This window comes from Diplotaxodon limnothrissa, linkage group LG3, assembly GCF_057381915.1.
Source record: "Diplotaxodon limnothrissa isolate DT_005_m linkage group LG3, D_limnothrissa_male_GT1.1, whole genome shotgun sequence".
In the NCBI taxonomy this organism is placed as follows: Eukaryota; Metazoa; Chordata; class Actinopteri; order Cichliformes; family Cichlidae; genus Diplotaxodon; species Diplotaxodon limnothrissa.
In genome coordinates, this window is record NC_140598.1 from 43,531,957 (window position 1) to 43,553,821 (window position 21,865).

Consider the following 21,865-nt stretch of genomic DNA (forward strand, 5'->3'; position numbering starts at 1 on the left):
AAATTTATTACATTTAACGGAGTTAGAAGTTAGCAGGAAGCTAGCGGAAGTTAGCTCGCTAGTTTCGCTAGTTACCCAAGCATGATATAGCATGTTCTGACTGAGAGATTTCTGAATAAATTCAAACGTACAGCTCTGCTATCACTTCCAACATAAATGAAGACGGGAAACTAAACAGCAGTGACGTTTGTAGGGTTACTGAAGTTGGGCTAGCTGCTATATAATGATGTGCTACGTGATCGCTAGCGACACAGCTATGTTAGCATGACATAAACAGTGAAGCTGGAGGACGAACACTAACACTTTTCCACTTATAAAAGTTAACGTGCCTGATAGTTAGAGACAAATGCAATCGCATGGCAGGATGCTGTAAACGGACCAAACTTCAGTCAGGAGAACAACTGAGATAATCCATAACAACTGAGATAATCCATCCACAATACGAGGTTAGTCATTAATATACTGCAACAACATGGGAATAGAGCAGCTGCCAGAGAATTCAACATTAATGAATCAATGGTACAGAAGTGGAGGAAGCAAGAAGAATGAGTTTAATAAAGTTTGATTTATCTGACTGCTTTGTTTCGCTTAATGTGCCTTATAATCCCGTGCACCTTATGGTCCGAAAAATACGTACTGCACACTGCAGTTTAATGTTGCAAAGCACCTCTTTTTAACTTCAGTGGATATTATACATGGTTATGCTCAGGATATGTCAGCCCATTTCTACTGGAAATGCCTTTTGGTTAAACTTTCAGCAAGGAATTTGTATTCGCACTGTTAAATTTTTATATAGCTTTAATGTACATAAAAACCAGCTTCTTGTTTAAGTGAAAATAAAAGGAAGGTTGTCTTTTTGCACTAGTAATGTTGTGGAGTTGTATTTTGTCTTGCATAAATTATATCGTCAGTTATATCGTTATCGCAAATTTTCAAATATATATCGTGATAAATATTTTTGGCCATATCGCCCTGCTCTAGGTGGTATGCTGTTGAGTGTTAGTAACTGGTGGTAACTGGCCTAAGGTAGCATGTGTCACTGTAGTGCGCTCGACTGTCTTAGCACTAACAACTGGTGACTCCAGTGGCTGCGCCACCCCATTAGCAGTGTTCAGTAGGCCACGATTTTCAACCATACTGCATACAAGATCATTTAGCACCAGCAACTGACTCATTCCCTCATCCTCAGAATTTAACAAAGCATATAGTTGATAATGCAATCCACACAACCTTCTTCATCAGTGGACTCTAATTCACTACTCTGGCTGTCTGTGACCAGGTCCCTTGCGAGCTGATAGGCTTCTGCACCTGAAAGCTTATACAAGTTCTTTTTGATGCTCCAAACCAGCTCCTTGCGCGCTGCTGCCATGATGAGCTTCGACTAATGAGACACAGAGGTGCAGTTCCGTTGGTGGAGTGAAGACCCTCGTACAGATCTTGACTTCTCTTTGTGGACACCCACCAGCTGTCGTCTCGGCTACAGCGATGCCATCTCACGTTGACTTTCTGGTTCTAGTATCTCTGGACCCTCTTCCTTAGAAGACTCAACAGGAAGTGGATCCCGGACGAGCCCCCACAATTTGTTACGGGCCCCAGGAATGGTGCCACAATAACAAAGAAGAAATCCCTGCAAACACAGGTAAAGTTCAGGAGCAATGAAGACAGTGCACTCGGTTTGCCTCTCAGATTGCATCTCTTATTCAAGTTTCAACAAACATGAACAGCATTAACAATATCCACGTGTGCATGACTTTTTCAGTCCCAGTGTCCATATCTGTCCATTTCCCCAAAGTCACAAGTAGAAAAATAAATGAATTCACACTCTACACGTTCCACTATTTTACATGTACTTCATGCGATCGCTCAGTCTAAGCAAAACAAAAGTACACACCTGCTCTTACTTAAGTAGTTGGAAGCCACTGTAATCTACAATGAATTTACAGCAATATACGACTGTACAGATTCTGAATACTGAAATTGAGCAGAATTAGACACACATTTACAGCACACTGAGGATGAAATTCACTTTTGCATAACATGGACAACTTCTTTCTACTTCACATGTCATTAACACTCACATATTAAACAGCTATATACTTTTCAAACCTCAATGACACTTAACAATAAAACATCTTTGTATCATAAGCTTTATATAAAATAGTAAAGTGTGCGGGAGTACCAACCTTCATAATGAAAAGAAAAGAAATCGATATGAATGACCTTCCTACAAGACAATGCTCTGGGCGCTAACGACCCACAATACAAAACATTACCGCGCCGTTTCTGCTAGCGGCCTGCGCAGCCTGACACCGCTGTCTCACACTGATGCGAGTCGACCGCGCGGCAGTGCCCATAAGTGTTACAGGTACTGTTCTACTTCTTCACAAGTTAACATGGAGATAAAACATTGTTATGTACAAACAGTAGTAGTATTTCTTTACCAGGTACAAACCTGCAAACACAGGTAAAGTTCAGGAGCAATGAAGACAGTGCACTCGGTTTGCCTCTCAGATTGCATCTGACTCGTGGGCGGAAGTCCATCCCCCTAAAGCAACCGGGTTGCACCTGTCTTGGAATCAGAATCAGAATCAGAATACTTTATTGATCCCTGGGGGAAATTATTTTTTGTTACAGTGCTCCATTTTAAACCAATAATAGTTCCACCTGGGGTGTTGCTCCATTTCTTTGTACCTTCTATACAGTTTATGTGACAAAATAATGCACTGGTTAGGTTGGTCATGTTGTCAAAGTCATTTTGGATATTAATAGCCACAGAAAATAACTGATAAACAAATTAAATAAATTAAATTAAATGATTAACACAAAAGTGGCCATGCATTTTGGGTGTGCCACACACAGAAACAGATTCCTGAAGAGCACCGGGCCAGACTATGTGGAACACAATGTCAGTGACTCTATAATGCAGTCAGTTCAAAGCTTATCTCTCACACGATGCAAATTCAGACAGCTGTCGAGTTTTAAACTAAAACTATTTTTGTACTAAAACTAAACCAATCTTCTTCTTCTTTTTTTTCCAGCAGCTTTCTTTAGGGGTCACCACAACAGATCATCTGTATTCATCTCACCCTATCAATAGCATGCTCCTCTGTCACACCAGTCCTCTGCATTTCCTCCTTCTCTCCATCCATTAATCTCCTCTGTGGTCTTCCTCTTTTTCTCGTGCCTGGCAGCTCCATTTTCAACATCCTTTGGCCAGTATATCCACTGCCCCCCTCTGCACATGTCCAAACCATTTCAGCCTAGCCTCTAGTCTCCATCCTGAGCTGTCACTCTGACATAGTTATTTCAAATCTTGTCCATTCTGGTAACTCCCAGTTTAAATCTTAACATATTTAGCACTACTACCTCCAGCTTGCCCACCCACTAGGGTTGCCAACCGTCCCTTAAAAAACGGAATCGTCCCGTATTTCGAAACAAAAGTACACGTCCCGTATTGAGCTAATAAGGGACGCACTTTGTCCCGTAATACAGTGAGAATCAAAAGTAGTCTATAAATGTTAATGGAATTAACGCTTTGTTTGAAAGCATAATTCCCAGCCCCTCTCCTGCTTTGTGACCAATGAGCTGACAGCACACTTATGACAATTCAGATTACCGCTCATCTCATTGGTCGAGGAAAGGTCGCTTGCGGAGAAAATACCGGAAGACAACAGATGACCACAACAAGAAGCATGGCCAACAGGGAAACAAACGCCGACACTGCGGTGCAAGTCTCGGACGACAGTACACCTAAAGCTGGGCAGACACTGTGCGATTTTTTCAGTCACGTTATTCAGCTCCTGCTCAAACTGCACGATTGACTCGCAGGGGTTAGAAGTTGGTAGGTCACGATGCAGGGTCTCACACTATCCGGTTGTTCAGTCTGACGTCACTAGCCGTGTCTGGGTCTAAACTCCGCTGCAGGTCCATATATCAAACGATCACTGTGGCATTACTGAGAGTTGAAAAACTGTCTAAAGTCTTTCATCTTTAATAAAATGATCAGCATTCTGCTCTACCAGGTGTAACAATTGAGTTTAACATCCAGGCATCCATGAAAACGGAATTTATGACATTTAACAGAGTTAGAAGTTAGCAGGGAGTTAGCTCGCTAGCTTCTATCTAAATACAATATAGCATGTCCTGACTGCGGGGTTTTGGAAACAAATTAAAACATACAGCTTTCTTATCACTTCCAGCATAAATGAAGACAGAAAACTAAACAGCAGTGACGTTTGTAGGGTTACTGAAGTTTGGCTAGCTGGTATATAATGATGTGCTACGTGACCGCTAGCGACATAGCTATGTTAGCATAATATAAACAAGCTAACTTTTTTTCCACTCGATAAAAGTTAACGTGAGTTTTCTCGGTGGTCAGAAACAAATGTAATCGCATGGCAGGATACTGTAAAAGGACCAAACTTCAGCCAGGAGAACAACTGAGATAATTCATCTACAATACAAAGTTAGTCATTCATATACTGCTGCATGGGCTGGGCTGTAGTTACATCCTAAGGTTTTAAAAACTGAGCTTAAATAAATGATTAGCGGTAATAAAAGCCGAGGGAGGTCAACAGGGATCACTGACTGTTTTAGGAGCTTTTTGAGATCAAATAGAAGAAAATACATAGCATTAAACATGTTAACAACATAAAAGCCATATTAAACGCAGACTACTTTAGACCCGGAAGTAGGATTCGTCGCGTCATCACTGAACAACCGGATACCGCCCGATGCTCTGATGCGACCCGAGTGCTCACACTGTGCCAACATAACATGAAGGTTATAACAGAAAATCTGTCGCTCTCCCTGTCTTTCACTCACACAGACACACCACCATCAACTTTGCTAAATTGCTAATGAAAAACATTGATCAGGCTGTGAATGAGCAGCGATGTAAATCCAACTATTTTCACGGTTGTTATGGTCGTGATAATTTTGTGATGCCACATCGAAAAGGCTCGGATGAGCTTTCCAAAGTTCTACAAGTTGTGCCTCCATCGCTTGTGTCCAGATCACACGCTGCACAGCCGTGCTGCTCCGTCTTTTTCACCGACGTTTACGTGTTTGCGCGTGAGCAGTGTGAGCGGCTCACGAGCGATTGATGATCGGGAGCTGCTCGAGGTGTTAATCGCTTCTCGTTACCCCACGTATACTACACGATGCACGATGAAGGCCAAAATTGGGCCGATCACCAAATCGGTCGCACGACTCAAAAATCGTCTCAAAATATGCCAAAAATCGCACAGTGTGAGCCCAGCATTAGAGCAGCAATGTTTGTTCGCTCAGAGAAAGGAAAAAAAAGGCTGCAAAAGCACAGGGAGGAATGGGAAAAGGGAAACACCTGGCTGGGAAAATACACCATAACACCTATAAAGCGCACTGCACTGTGTGCCGGCGCACTTTTTCCATAGGCATGCTTCTAATGGTGGGCACATGAAGAACATGAGGGGCGTGAAAGCTCGGGGAACCCTTAACCAATTTTTTGTCCACCAGGCCACGGCAGAAGCAGATATGGTATGTAAACACTGGTTTGTTTTTTAAACCCTCTGGTTAAGGTTAATATGGGCATGTGCAGTGAATATCAGCGCTATGTGGCCAGAAGTGTGATAATATCATTTATTTTGTGTAATAAACAACTGCAAGGATAGATGATTACAACAAATAGATGACTAATACATAAAAGTAATACATAGATGAATAATGATGATGAGTTAAGATGCGTAATCATGGGAACAAGCGGGTTTACAAACAGGAGCAGCTGATTAGCTTTAGAAAAGCTGAAATAATACCTCAGCTGAAGCCAACTGTACTAAATGCACTAAATGTGCACAGTTACAAGAATATTTTTCGTTCTATTGCTTTCTATTAATTTATATAATTTTAAGTTAAGCAGGACAGAGTTCTTTTAAAGAAAGATTTACTTATATTCTCAAAAGTTAAGCATGACAGGCTTCTGTTTAAGAAAGAGACCTGTTTTACTGTGTTAATGTTGTCATTTTGAGCTAAAAATAAATGGCTAAATGATCATTTGTTTCCCATATGGTCATATCACAAAGAATATGCATCTGCTTAAATCAAATTCAAGTCAAATGGTTAAAAAATAATTTCACACACACAAAAAAGAGCTACCACACTGGGAAGGGTGAAGACAACTAGGTTGCCCGGCCCTGGCCATGAGGTGTCCCTTATTTATTTTTCAGGGAGTTGGCAACCCTACCACCCACACATCATTCATAGGCAATAAAGATTTATAGGTTTCTACTTATTTAATAACACTTCTACTTTTCTTTCTACTTTTCTTTCATGGCTTAGTTTATTTGTAAGTTTAGATTTCATGTTTGCCTTCCAACACATCAAAATTTGAGCACTTAAAGTTGAAATATAAATGTGCTCAGCATCCTTTGCTCAGCTACATGACATAAATGCATAACACTGGCCTTAATCTGTTATGGTAAATGGACTGGTTCTTATACAGGTTATCATACTTTCAAAGCACTTTATTCAACATGCCTCATTTACTCATTTACACCCATTCATACAAATTATTCTTCTGCTTAAGTGCTTTCTCTCTAATAGTTATACACATTCATATTCCAATGAAGGGATCAAAGAGCAACATGGTGTTCAGTATACTTCCTGATTCACAGCTACCCCAGCAGTATTATAGTAGAAAGATGTTTTGAATTAAAACAAATATTGAATATTAAATGGTATGTGTGTATATATGTGTGTTGAGTATATGCACTAGCGTACAAATTCAAGATCAAAAGCGTGTTTCAACCATATGAATGTCAATAAAATACAAGCCTCGATGCTTAAAACTCCTATTGGTTGCTTGGTGGTTTGAAAATAGCGAAAGCTCCTCCTTTGGAGTTTGCTTGATATTGTCAAAAAGATTTGGGCGGCACAGAAGCTGTAGTTGTTTAAACTGCTAACCGTAAGTTTTGCTTCCTTAATTAAATAGGAAAATACCAATTTTAAAAATAAACCTTAGTTAAAATATAAAATAGAGCCTGTTCTTTTTAAACAATCAATGATCTTTTTAACTCTTTTATTTTGAAATTGTATCCGTCGACGCACCGGGCGTAGCTGTTAACATAAAACCAGCGCTCCTTGGCAACTGCATCCTTAGCGACGTCCTGATTGGTCCGCCAGACTCAAATTCTATCCAATGAGAGCGAAGCGCAGCAGATTTGATCCTCGGCTGAACCACTTTTGTTTGAGCTCTCGTCTTAGTAACAACACAGTTGAATCGGATTATTAACCCAAACTATATGCATTTTTGCTTCTCTAAAACAAGTCACCGGACTAAAGAAGAAAGTTTTATACCATAAGGTAGGATAAACAAATTTATCTGCGCCATTTTGGCGTTCTATTTTTTAAAATTTTAGTACACAACCGATTCACCTGAGAAACTCCGCCCTCTTAGCGTAAAGCTTTAATACCAGGGTTTCTGCATGTGATGTTTAGCCATATACGTTATCTCAAAACAATTTTAAATCTGTTTGTTTTTCTTTTACTGTTTCCTTTTAATCATCCCGCTATTTTTGCGTGCTTTTCTTTGCTGTAGCAGAACACGGAGCAGCGGCTGCAGAGCTTTGTTTTTAGGAAGAAACCGTCAGGGAGTGAGCCATGCCTTTTCCAAGGGGAAGGAAACCCACAGCGGCCGCTGGCAGCAAAATACCCAAACTGAATGCAACAGCGTCCGAGAACCAGGTAAAATGCACGTGCATTCATGTGTCTTCTGGTGGCTCGCTCTGATGTAAACACAGCAGGTAGTGCTGCACCTGAAGGCTGCATGGGAAGGATGGAGATGATGATGATGCCTGCTTTGCAATGCAACGCAACGAGGCTTCTTTTGCCCATGCACTGTGCAAAACTTTATATATGTGGTGTGTTTTCTGTTTGTGCATACAGGAGGACGCGACACAGGTTAAGAGGTCCTCCTCCCCTCCTCGTGGAGCTCCCAAGAAGAGGACTGCTTTCATCGATATCACCAATGTAAGTACTTTTTTCTTTCTTTTTTTTTTTTAAAGGTTGTGACTTGGGCTTTAACAGCAGGATCAGAGCTTCAATAAGCACACAAAGAGACATATTTATCGCAAAGATGGTTCATCAAGAGTCGGGATTGAACTTCCTGACAGTTGATGTCACCTTTCGTAGGATTTCATGGGCTCCTAGTTTGTGTGCTTTTTTGTATGTGAAAGGTTAAAGTTGTCAACATTTAACCATTTGATTGTGTTGACATATAAGAAAGTTATAAGTCCTGCTTCAGTGGGACTGTTTGTTTGTTTTGCCTAGTTCAGTTTTCACGCTAACGTCAAATATAAAATGATCCTTGACTTCTTTTCCTCTCGACACAAATGTGTGGTATGGCCCAACCATTGTGATCAGCTTGTTCAGCATTGATTCCTCCTGTTTCATTCTGCCACAGTTTTTGAATTTATCAGTGAGAGAAAAACAGTTTCTCAGTACAATGAATAATAATCACAGCATCCATGTAAAGACTCACAAATGTCAAACTCACGGAGAGGGAGAGAGACTGAGAAAATTTATTGAGAGTGATGTGAGCGTTTGTACAAGAAGATGGAGGGGAAAAAACTTGAGGGACAAATATATTACAACCCAAAACATCAGATCACAATGAGCGAGGACTCAGAAGAGGGATGAAACTCCTGGCTAGGGATGGGTACCGGTATCCGGTGCCATTATAGCACCGGTTCTGACGTAAACGGTAGTAACCAGACCAAAACGCAGCGCACATTTCGGTGCTTTATTTCCTCAGATGTCATACACTTCAGATTCTAGCCAATCATTTTACCTTTGCAAGCATAGTAGGCGGGCCCAGGTACGTACGTTCTTTTAGCTACAGATTAAAAATGCCCAAAGGAGGCTAAGCTGTCAAAAGTCTGGCTGTACTTCACAGCCAAAGATGCAAACTCAGCAGCCTGCAACAAGTACTTTAAGGTGATACTGTGCAAAGGAGGTAACACCTCGAATCTGATGAAACACCCGGCAACGTAGCGTTTTTTTAAAGCCGAGAAATGCACCGTACCTACTACGGGCGTGGTGCCTGTTATCGGTCCCGGAGTTAGCAACATTCCCCAAGAACCCGAAGAATAGAGTCCTGGCCCCTAGCCCTGCCAGTGTAGCAGAAATGATGAGGATGATGATGGCAGCAGCAGCCGTTCTTCTCTGGGCGAGTAGCTTAATGTTGTTCGTGTGTAATTTACGTTGAGTAGGCTAACCACGTTATTAAATTAATGCATGTAAGGTGAACTAGCAAACACCGTCGTAGTTACATGCGGCTGTCTTCTTGTTTGATGGCAGATACTCCCTTCACCCTGGCCAAAAAGGCTAAAATGACCAAAGAAAAAGTGGAAAACAGTTAAACATGAGAGGTTTAGGACAAAGTTTGTGTTTTTTTTCCATTGTTTAAGCACTGCTTCCAGCCATACCATACCATATATGCCCTATAGCTGCAGAAAAGGCTAACATTGTTACCTTTTTACAAAAAAACAGCTGAACATGAGAGGTTTTTGGACAAAGTTTGTGTTCTCCATTCTTTAAGCACCGGTTCGAGCACCGTTTAAGCACCGGCAACGTTTCAAAAGTACCGGTTTGGCACCGGTATCGGATAAAACCTAAACGATACCATCCCTACTCCTGGCATTTCCCGTCGTTGGCTGGCACTGCATATAAAACACCATGACAACCATATGGTAACAAACATGTAATGCACCATCGCGAGCATAAATGCCAGCTACGACGTCGACTTCTTAACATTTAAATCGGACTTTATTCTGCTTTTGATGTAAGGCTGACATTACTGCTGCCATCAAAACTTACAGCTGCACATACGGTTTGCACAAGGTACAGTCGTCAGATACGGATTCCATCAAAGTGGTCTGAGCACAGTTAGCACACAGTAGCAGTAGGAGACGTGGTGTCACTAATTCAAATACTCCATTTCCAGCCTAGTCCAGCCTGGCTCGAGTGTTCAGTCTTTGCTTGGTGTATTCTACAGACAGCTACTAGCTCTGTTCTCATGTATGAGGACTTTTTGAATTTATTTTTCTCCACTTATTTAATTCAGGTCTTTGGGGGACTGTAGCCTATCCCAGATATCACAGGGCGTATTGATACAGTTCCATTTAATGTTTACGATCACTTGAAAAATGGCAAAAAAAATCATATTTTGCATGGTTGGATCTTAATAAGGTTCAAAGTAGAGCTTCAACATGATGAAGAAATAGGAGTGAGAAAACTTTTTTTTTGAGCATGCAATTTATTGAAAACGATGCTTAAACTGAAACATGCGTGGTTTCTTAATAAAGAAAAATTCTTATAAAAAGAAATGGCAAACTCTTAAATGAGAAAGTGTGTCACTTAACAAAACATGTTTTAATAAAGCTGGGCAATTTGAAGTTTCAAACAAAATCCACTTTAAACATTTTCACCGATCCCACCTCCGTCAGGGTGGTGTCTGAAGCCTGTGCGACACTCTAATCCTACATTTTAGTGCGTCAGTGTGTGATGGATCTGCACTGTGGTGTGAATGTGTCCTCGGCTGCCTGGCGGGGGTGTGAAACAAACATTTTGCTTGTTTTTTTTCACCTCACAATCACCTGAACGCTTGCTGTCAAACCAGCGGTGTGTCAGAGAACGATTGTGTGGAATATTTGTCTGGACTCGAGTCACATTTTGAAATTGTTTCATGCATAAAAGGACAAATTGTAAGAGTCTGAAGTAAAATGTATCACAAACTGGATCCATGTTTAAAACTAATTCTCGTCATGTTCCCAGGCTCATAAGGTACAGATCAGCTTTCCTGGGAAGAAGAAGGAACCAGGGAAGAAGACTGCAAAGAAAACCAGCTCCACCTCAGCGTCTGCAAGCAACCTAGCTAACCTGAAAAAGTAGGTCCATTTAACTGTTCTAATAACCCTCAGGTTAAATTTCTTGTTCCCCTTTCATGCCTTGCGCCAGTCGGTGGCAGACTTCTTTAATTCCCCTCTTCTCTCCCTCCGTGCAGGTCGTCGTCGTCTGTGAGCTCAGAGGGAACGATATCCGAGCGAGAGAGGACCGATACGGAGGAGGAGGAGAAGGAAGGGGACACGTTGGTCGATGTGGCAGCTCCTGTAGAAGAGCAGGCTGCTGCTGCTACGTCTCCTGCTGCCCGTGAAGTGCCGGCACACCTTCGGAGACAAGAAGTAAGGGAAATTATAGATTTATAGAAAGCTAGAGACGCTGTGAAAAGCTTTTCCTGAGTTGTGTTTCCTTTTCTTTTCACCCATCCATGCAGATCCCAAAGGAGTTTGACATTGACTCTGAGAACTCTGAGGACTGCTACATGTGTCCAGAGTATGCAAAGGATATTTTTGACTACCTTAAAAACAGAGAGGTGAGACAAATTGTAAAGCCTTTATCGCACTGGACTTTTTTTCTTTTCTTTTTTTGTGAGTTAAATAAATTTAAATATACACAGGTTTTGTTTACATTTCCTTTCTCTTTAATTTTATCGTCCGCAGGAGAAGTTTGTCCTCTGTAACTACATGCCCACGCAGCCCAGCCTCAACTCAGAGATGAGGGCCATCCTGATTGACTGGCTGGTCGAAGTACAGGTGAGGTGTTAGTTAAACGTCGCATTCCTGCTGTGTTAGAAACACTTGCTTGCTCTGAGTGACACTTTGTTTCTCCCTTTATTTAGGAGAATTTCGAGCTGTACCATGAGACCCTCTACCTGGCGGTAAAGATGACGGACCACTACTTGGCTAAAACCCCGGTCCACAGGGAGATGCTGCAGCTCGTTGGCTCTACTGCCATGCTCGTAGCCTCCAAATTTGAGGTGAGAACCCAACTGTGGCACATGGGAGTCTGAAATTTCTCATAGGATGTCTCACAAGCTATGGTAAGTAATGGTAAAGAAAGGTATTAAACTAGTATACAAGTCTATTAATGGGAACAGAGCGCAATCATTTGCTTGTAAGGTGAATGTGTTTCTAAAAAATAGTTGTTGTTTTTTTTATTTTTTTTATTTAAATGGTGAAAAGTAAAAAAAACAAGGCTGTGAGGATAAAAAGCACACGTGAACGGAGATATTCAGCTCTTAAGTGCTCCTGGGAGGCAAGTCACGGAGTCTCAATCCCAGGTTGATTAACTGCACCTATCAGGGCTCCTCGATGTAACAGAGACACACACTCAGTGCACACTTCTTTACAGCGTGGCTGCAGGTTTTCTAATTCCGCTCCGATCCTCGGTTTTGACTCTCAGCAGATCGTCTTGACCATTATTTACATGCCATCAGCCATTTACAAAGCTGAGTGCTTTAAAAAAACATAAAATACCATCTAATCAAAAAACATGAGACAGTGATGGATTTCCTTGAAAATGTTATTACAAAAAAATGATGCAAACTTCAATACAAGGGCAGTGAGTTTAGGTCATAATGAGTTATCTCTCAAACTAACCACCTACTATTACCAGTTTAAGTTCCCTTTTTACATAAGAAAATACATCTGTAAACTATGTAGCTGTACACAGTTTTTAATTAATTTTAAATTGCGGCCCCTCTGCAGTATCTTTGCGGCCCACCAGGGGCCCCCCAAGCCCACACTTTAGATATTTGCATTAACAAACAGTTGAACAGGTGTATCTAATGAAGTGGCCAGAGTGTACATATAGAAGACCCAGCCAGAGAAGAAAGGTTGTCAGAGGACGTACTGAATTTCAGAAAAAACATAAACTTTTGACATTCGGTGCTTTCAAGCTCTGTACGTCTTTAGAAATGGGTGAAAAGTGTTATTTATTCTGTCGTAACCGCGGCCAGAGTAGAAGTTCAGCCTCCTCTGATGTCGGGCACAGTTGGCATGAGCTTTTCCAGCTTTAGATCAAGCATGTAAAAGTTGTTACAGCCTAGGGCTTTTATTTTGAAGTGCACGTAGAGAAAACTGAAGGGGAGCAACTATCCAGAGGCTCAAAACATGAAACAGAAATGAGATCAAACGGACTGTGAGACCTGACCTTGTGCATACGCAGTGAAATGACTGCAGGACTCGAAAATGCATTAAAGGGGACGGTCGAATTGCAATCAGGTTTCAACCTAATGCTTATTCGTGTTTTTTAACCATCCCGCAGGAGCACAGCCCGCCTTGCGTCGACGACTTCTTGTACATTTGTGACGACGCATACAAAAGGGAGGAGCTCATCTCCATGGAGGAGAGCATCCTGCAGACGCTGTCTTTTGACATCAACATCCCCATCCCGTATCGATTCCTCAGACGCTATGCCAAGGTGTGCATGACCAGGAGAGGTTACTCCACCACTGACTGCAGCTCTCTGTTTGTTTTTGTGTGACTCGACCTGCGTTCACATCTCACGAGAATGTTTGTTGTGGCTGTGTCTGCAGTGCGTGAGCGCCAGCATGGACACGCTGACTCTGGCTCGCTACTACTGCGAGATGAGTCTCATGGAGATGGACCTTGTTCCAGAGAGAGGCTCGTTGGTGGCCTCGGCCTGCCTGCTGATGGCGCTGGTCACCAAAGACCTGGGAGGATGGGTAGGTTACCTCCATATTGTTCCTTGTCTTGCTTGCATTAGACTAACGGACCAGTCTAAAATACTTCCCTAAAGTCTGACACTGATCTTTAGTGTTTTCGCTCTCCTAAGTTGATTTTTGGCAAGTTAGGTTTTCTTTCTTTTTGAGTTTTTACTAAGGCCATTTCTCAATACCCAGATACTCAAGTTATAAATAGAAGACCACAATCCACAGTTTTCACACGATGTCAGAGCTACTGGGATATACCCACACGGCGCCCTCCAGCCCAGTCCTTGGAAGTCTTTGAGTCTAACTTGGCCAAAGCTTGCTGGACTATCAGATTTCTTTACAGAAATGAGTACAGCACCAACATCTGAACACACCTGTCCTATTCCTCCCTTTCAAGCCAAATTGCACCAATCCCTGCTGTCAACAGCGACCAAGGCTGTCAGTGGCATTTACACCATAAACACTATTTACCCAACATTGGAAAAATTCTGTCAGCTTTACTGTTATGACACCACATTAATGTGACAAATTAATAGTCCCATACTTGCACTTGTCTCTTGTGCTTTCTTCTTCCCCTCACCCCCACTCACAGATGGCTGCCCATCCCTGAGCTTTGGTTTTACCAAAGGTTGCTTCCTGTTAAAAGGGACTTTTTCTTCTATCACCTTTTGATTGTTCATAAGGGGTCATTTTGGGGGTGTTTTCTGTTTTCTCTGTATTACTGTAGGGTCTTTTTCCTATAATGTCAAGCAGTTTGAGGAAACATTTGTTGTGATTTGGTACTAGATTATTAATATGGAATTGAATTTTTTTTTTTTTTAAGCTAGCTATGTAGCGTTTGCTTTTGCTGTAACAATGAACAATTTCTTGCTCTTCACCTGTCACGTGCCGGCATTATTAACCCATCCAGATCAAAAGTACATGCTTTCATCCTAGCAGCAAGGTAAGGTGAGGGAATCTGTAGAAGATGCATGTAGATGTCACTCAACCACTTTCAGGGATTTAAATATAAAAATGGATCCCAAGTCCCCAAAAACCCATAGTTTCACTTCATATATTTGTTTTCCTCCACGGATGGATGATCCAAGTAGTCTTGGCTCCAGTCAGGTGGAAAAATAAGCTTAATGCTTTTGTCCTGCAGTACTACAGACTGTCCACTATTGCCCGTTATTATGGAGGAAAGTTTTGCCCATTCAGGGTAGTGAGTCGGTCACATGACTGGAAAATGTGGATGAAATCTGACATGTGAACATGTGTTTTGTCTGCATGTTCTTGGTCACCCTGGTAAAGGTAACATAAGGCATTTGAAATAAAGACACCTGGACTGCTTTTTGTTTGTCAAAGTTTTGAGCAATACAAACAACTTGCATTATTATAGCTGACTATGAAGCAGGGGAAGGGTTTGGTTGCTGGCAACTTTTAACCTTTTTTCTCAGAATGATTTATACAAAGCACTCTTTTCTACAGTAAACACCATCTAATGACGTTACTTGATCTGTTCTAACATGTGTAATGTTTGCAGCACTGAAGAAGCTTCTCTTCCTCGTGTTATTTCCATCCTTTCCATTAAATGTAGACTTTGTTAAATCTGATGCCGTGTCAGTTCATGCGACATTACCAGCCTCTCATTTGCAGCTCTGTCTCCTGAACAGTCCTCCCAATTTAAATATAAATTGTTTTTTGTATGTAAAATTGAGCCCTTATTGCTTCCATTTTGCTGTTAGGGGTGGTGGGTAATTTCATTTCTTGCCTGCGCCGGCTTCCAGAATCATCTCCTGTAAGCTTTTGGCAATTTAGAAGTAATATTATCTTTGTGTAATGTTGTATTGGATTTTAATAACTTTAAAGGGGTTCAACATGGCTGGCTTTTCTTTTTCTTTTTTTAAATGAGTGCTGCTCTTTTTTCCCTGCAGTCTCCCATCCTGCAGTTTCACTCGGGCTATCAGGCGTCAGATTTGGCGCCCGTTGTCAGGAGAATCTACTCGATGCTCTCAGCACCTCCTGATGATAAACTGAGAGCCATCAAGAACAAATACTCACATAAGTAAGTCTTCATAAAAGATTACAGGCGCTAGAATAATTTCAAAATGTTGTTTTTGGCTAACGATCGGTTCTTTTAATATGTTTTCAGGGTGTTTTTTGAAGTTGCGTCTCTGCCATTGCTCAGTATCGACATTTTGGAGAAAGCCTTGAGCTCTTAGTGACGTGTCTGGTTCAGAAGTTGGGAAAATGAAGCTTAAGATGAGTGAAAGTATTTTTCAAATTTCCCTCAAGAGGAAACATGTATATAAAATGTGAATATGTTTAATATTTATGTGTTGTGTAGTCTGTCCTTTATACCATAATATTATAATAAGACAATAATTCCCATTTGATGTAAAGGCGTTTTTAATGTGGGCGTTTGTTTGCAAGACGTTAATTACCTTTGAGAAAACTATAGCATGTATTTTATACATTTTTAAAGATTAGGGGGAAAAAAAACATCCTGATTATTAACTTGTCAACGTGTGTGTGTGTGTGTGTGTGTGTGTGTGTGTGTGTGTTTTACTGGATTTAAAATGTGTTTGTAAATCTTACTTTCCAAGACGTATTGTGGGCCTGTGCATAATACAAGTTCTGTATGTTACCATGTTCTTCAAGTTAAAGTATGCGTGTGTTTGCGTGTTCATGCATTGTACAGTGTTCATCATGTTACTATTGCTATGCAAATTATTTGTATAAAAGACGATCAGACGATGCCGTACTACTTTTAAGTGGCTGTCATGCGTACTCTTAAAATAAAGAAGTGTTTCTGTTTTGCTTTTATGTTTAATAAAAACGCTCTTTACTATATGCAGCTTGTTTCTTCCTTAAACGAAGTGCGACTGTGGGAAAGAAAAACTCAATTTTGACAGGAAGAAACCTCTTTTTACTGATGCTCGTCCAGGACACAAATGCTTGAGGCACTACTGGAAAAGCAATAGGAAGTCAATCAACCAGTCAACTTTGAGGATAGCCAGGAAAGTGATTACTAATGAGAGTGTTAAAAAAGAGAGACTGAAATGTGTGATAGTGATTAACTGTCGCAATGCACAATGAGCGAACTGCTGACGCCTTGAAGACACAATCTAATATCCCCGTGTTGGTGTTCCTGGATCATGAAAGGTAGTGTTGGTCCAGGTTCAGCACCTCAAGTGACTAATCTCATTCTGATGTCAAGTTTTGTGATGTGAAAGCACCATCACATACACCTAACAGAAAGTCCCAACCCTAACCGCCCCTGTTTTCGAATTTTTTTTATTTATTTTTTCCCCTGAATGGACGTTGAAATTTTTTTTTTTTTTTTTTTTTTTTTTTACATCAAAAAAACTATGACATCACAATAATTTGATTGGTCACGTGCAATATTGAACCTGGGCTTGACATTAATTATGGTGATGCAAGACCAAGAGCAACCCACATTATCACATACACCCTCTTAGGAAGGTCCGTTATACAATTATTTCAGTTATTTGTTTAAAAATAAAAGGATAATTATTAAAAGCCTACATACACTGAAAGTCTTTATGGATCATTTAAAGTAGATCATCGCAGCCATACTCCACATGAGTGCATCTATCTGGGAAAAGTATTTTTAAGTCTCGAGAAATTATCCGGCTCATACAAGTTCATGTGGAGACTGAGTTGAGTGTAGATCTGCTCTGATCTGTAATCAGAATCAGAATACTTTATTGATCCCTGGGGGAAATTATTTAATTATTTAATAATGCTCACGAAATGAGACACGCTGTTGAAATTGGGCTTATTTTTAAAAGAAAATTAGGTTGATATTACATGTTATTGCTCCAGCCTACTTGAGATCAAACGGAGTTTGAAATCCTTGCTGTGACGTGCAGGATGGGATTTTGTGTTACTACCACTAGAGGCCAGTAGTGCGCCATGAGGGGCCCCACTCTTCCTTCAGGGATGATGCTTCAGACTGTTTATAAATTAAAATAAGAGTTGCTGGGTTTGTCTTCATGAAACAAACATTTGATTTATTGCAAATGTTTCTTTTAGTCCACTGCGACCCTGTTTTGCCCGTGGGCCAAACAGTGACTTTTGATTGATGCTGTGGTTGTAATATAAACAAATATAATTAATAATTCGTCCACTCCTCTAATCTCTAGTGTGATTTAATTCAGCAGACCTTGAGTTAAGGATTAATGTTCAGAAACGGAGAGCAGCAGATGTTTAAAGTCTAGACAGGATGCGTCCAGGCTGACCACAGGGCGCTTTGGTAGCATTTAGAAAAGAAAAAAGTGAAGATTTAGATCGGTCGTTCTCAAAGATTGGAGTACCGAATGAGAATTTAGGGAGGAGATCAGAATCAGAATCAGAAACTTTATTGTCATTGTCATGAGAACAACGAAATTAAGAATGGTCCCCGATCATTGCATCATCCCTAGCAATATCAAAATATAAATAAAACAATAAAATTCAATAAATAAAATAGATAGAATACTTAAAATACTAATAAGATATAACAGTAAAACATTCACATACATTCCCACACACATGCTTCAGACCGTGCATAGATTAACACAAGAGTGGCGTGATGGACATTTTTTTGTAGTATTCAGATGTGTTATTGCAGTTGGATAACAGCTGTGTTTGAGTCTATTAGTCCTTGCTCTGATTGCCCTGTACCGTCTGCCTGAGGGCAACAGTTCGAACAGGGAGTGGCCAGGATGTGAGGTGTCTTTTATGATGTTTTGGGCCTTTTTAAAACAGTGGGCGTTGTGTAGAACTTCCAGTGTGGGGAGAGGGCAGCCAGTGATCTTTTGGGCGGTGTTAATGATCCCTTGGAGTGCTTTCCTCTGAGCCCCTGTGCAGCTAGTGTACCAGATGCATATGCAGTAAGTTAGAACACTCTCAATGGTGGCTCTGTAGAAGGACACCAGCAGTCTCTGTGTGATGTTATTCCTCCTGAGAATTCTCAGGAAGTACAGTCTCTGTTGGGCCTTTTTCAGCAGCTCGGAGGTGTTCACACTCCAGGAAAGGTTCTCCTCTATATTGACTCCCAGGAAGCGGAAGCTTGCCACCCTTTCTACACAGTCCCCATTTATGAATAGTGGTTGGATCTCTGCCTTTTTCCTTCTGAAGTCTATTATGAGTTCTTTGGTTTTTGAAGTGTTGAGGAGGAGGTTATTGGCCTTACACCATGACGTCAGCTGCTCCACCTCGTCTCTGTACGTAGACTCGTCTCCCTTGGAAATGAGCCCCACCACTGTGGTGTCATCTGCAAATTTCACAAAGATGTTGCTGTGGTGGCGAGGAGTGCAGTCGTGTGTGTAGAGAGAGTAGAGCAGTGGACTGAGCACACAGCCTTGGGGTGAGCCAGTGCTGAGACTCAGGGCTGAGGATGTGTGATGGCCAACTCTGACTCTCTGTCTACGGCCCGAGAGGAAGCTGTTGATCCACATGCAGGTGCTGTATGGAAGCCCCAGGTCTTGTAGCTTGGCCACCAGTTTGTGTGGAAGGATGGTGTTAAAAGCTGAGCAGTAATCCACGAAGAGCATCCGCACATAGCTACCATGCTCTTCCAGGTGAGTTAATGCAGCATGGAGTGCTGTGGCTACAGCGTCTTCCGTGGATCGGTTTGCTCTGTAGGCAAACTGGTGTGGATCCAGGCTGCGGGGCAGGGCTGCTGTGATGTGTCTGCGGACCAGCTTCTCAAAGCATTTCATTACCACTGGGGTGAGTGCCACCGGTCTGTAGTCATTCAGGCCGGTGATGTGGGGCTTCTTAGGCAAGGGGACTATGGTGGAGGACTTCAGGCAGAGTGGGACAGTCGCCTGTGCGAGGGATTTGTTGAAAATCCTGGTGAAGATCCCAGCCAGCTGTCCTGCACAATCCCTCAATATTCGACCTGGCACCCCATCAGGACCCGCCGCCTTCCTCGGGTTAACAGCCTGCAGCATGCGCCTCACCTCGTGCTCTTCCAGGGTGAGGGTGCTGCTGCTATGGGTGGCGTGTTGCTGCTGTGGCTCCAATACCTCCGGTACCCTGGTCTCAAAGCGGGCAAAGAAGATATTCAGCTCCTCTGCCAGCTCCAGGTCACCGTCCGCAGCTCCGAGATTGATCTTATAGTTGGTTAGGTGCTGGATGCCTTGCCACACCTGCTGGCTGGTATTACTCTTCAAATGGTCCTCGATCCTCCTCCTATAGTCCCCCTTTGCCTCTCTGATGCCTCTCTTCAGGTTGGATCGGGCTGTGGTGTAGTAATCCCTGTTGCCAGACCTGAACGCAATGTTCCTCTCCTTCAGCAGCTGCCTGACCTCCCGGGTCATCCAGGGCTTTTGGTTGGGATAAGCCCGGATCCGTTTGACTGCTGTAACAGTGTCTATGCAGTGTTTTATATAGCAGAGGACACCGTCTGTGAACATTTCCAAGTCCTGATGTTCAAAGATATCCCAGTTAGTCCTGTCAAAACAGTCCTGCAGCTGCTGAGAGGCACCCTCTGGCCATATGGTAATATTCTTTGTGATGGTAAGAGCAGTTTGTGGTGTGGTGTCATAGTCTGAGCCAATATTTATGGACTAATTATATTTAGTGTTTGCATTCTGTCTAGTCAGAGTATGATTCAGAGTGTGTTTAACGCTGATGGCTGTCATTTTTATGCTTCTTTATAGTTATGTGAAGTATCTATTGCATGTAATATTGAGAAGAGTCGAAACAAAAAGGACTGTGGCTAAAGCTAAAGCTATCCAAAGTTCGGAGACAACTGCAAGCCGGCAGCCTCGGGATGAGCAAAGCTTTGAAGCAGTTAAAACTGCAACCAGTAAATCTCTGCATAAATATTATGGGTTTTATACTTTAATAACTTCTAGTTATTTTGCTTAGGTTCTTTTCAGAAATCAAGCACAACTTTAAATGTGCAAGAGCTACAAAAAACTGAAATAAGAACATCAAAAAACAACAAAGCATATGACAGTAAAATATCATCATCTTCTTTTTCCAGCTGCTGCCTTTAGGAGTCACCACTGTGGATCATCATGTCACAGCAAACCTCTGCATTTTTTACCTTAAGTGTTATTGCATCTGCCTTTTTTATTAAAGGATTTTTATTGAATTAATTGCTAAACCATCAAAACACTACACAATAAAAGAAAAGACAAGAAAAACATTTTGACTAAACATCCATTCGACGCTATCGGACTTACGTCAAATTAAGCTTTTGCTTCGTCTTTAGATAAGAACTCACAGAATCTGTCCCACTGCTCTTTAACCATCTCATTTTTATAATTAAGCCTCTCCAACATCTTCTCACAATCAACAGTGTCCATCAGTTGTTCAGTCCACATTGTCCGAGGTCAGAGTTTGAGATTACTTCCAAAACCTAAGGATCTGTGGCTGAAATCACTAGACCCCGCCTTTATTACTCTTATTACAGACTTCTTCCACTGTGGTAAGGCACTCCTGTCCCTGAGGAGACACATCCTTTGTGACCTGAGCAAAGCACACTTCAGTCATTACCTATGCAATCCCCCCCCCCCCCCCCCCCACCCCACCCCACCCAAAAAAAGAGTAGTGAGTAAGCGATCGGTGTGAGTAACGGACAGAATAATTGCATTGTCTTCTACCAGAGACATAACTACCTACTCTAATTAAATGGGTTGCCAACTGCCAGTAAAACAGAAGAAGACGAAAAAGAAATTACATAATAGTCATGCTGCGAGAAAACGCAGCGTGTAATAGCAATAGATAAATATGGTCCTGGAGAAAATTACGACCCAGATGAAGGCCCTAACATGAGTATTGGTCAGAAGAAAGCAAAAAAGGTATACCAGGACAAACTGAACCAATTCTGTTATGCCTGGTGCACGGGTAAAATGATCAATATGCTTTTTGTGACATTTTTGTTTGGTAGTGTGCCCTGTGATTTTTCTAATGTGAAATATGTGGCTCCAAAAGGTTGGGAAACTCTGCCATAGAGCACACATGGATGGATGGATTGAAATTAGCCTCTGGCTTCCGTGTCAAATTTCCCATTTCTGGAAACAAGGGTCACTCCATGCCACATAATCAAACACACAGCCAGGTTCTCCTTAGGCTTTTGTTTTCCTGTTTATCCAGGTGCGCCTTTTGTACCACAAGCTTGCTTTAGGGAACATTATTGGAAGTTGTAAATAACATAGTGTGGAGTTAGTGCCTCGATTATTGCATCAAACGTGTCATTTCTTGACAGCTTTTTAGCACTGGTTCAATAACATCAGTGTCATCGCCTCACTGTTACAGTTTTCATTAAGAGAAAGTTGGTTGTCACTACTTGGAGGAATTTGTCGATTCTCTCTC

General features: G+C 41.7%; 1 protein-coding gene across 1 annotated transcript; it reads left to right on the forward strand.

The window, feature by feature from the left end:
- The first annotated feature begins 7,635 nt into the window (after positions 1–7,635).
- ccnb3 (cyclin B3) lies at positions 7,636–15,750 on the forward strand. The gene is made up of 11 exons (XM_085350666.1): positions 7,636–7,719; positions 7,921–8,004; positions 10,810–10,922; positions 11,039–11,216; positions 11,309–11,407; positions 11,535–11,627; positions 11,714–11,851; positions 13,141–13,296; positions 13,412–13,561; positions 15,463–15,593; positions 15,681–15,750. Exons 1-11 carry the CDS (start codon positions 7,636–7,638, stop codon positions 15,748–15,750), a joined length of 1,296 nt encoding a protein of 431 aa, XP_085206792.1.
- The last annotated feature ends 6,115 nt before the right edge of the window (positions 15,751–21,865 follow it).

Coding starts and splice junctions, on each gene's coding strand:
- ccnb3 (XM_085350666.1), top strand. CDS start 7,636: ATGCCTTTTCCAAGGGGAAGGAAACCCACAGCGGCCGCTGGCAGCAAA. Junction 8,005..10,809: donor CTTTCATCGATATCACCAAT/GTAAGTACTTTT, acceptor TCATGTTCCCAG/GCTCATAAGGTACAGATCAG. Junction 10,923..11,038: donor AACCTAGCTAACCTGAAAAA/GTAGGTCCATTT, acceptor CCCTCCGTGCAG/GTCGTCGTCGTCTGTGAGCT.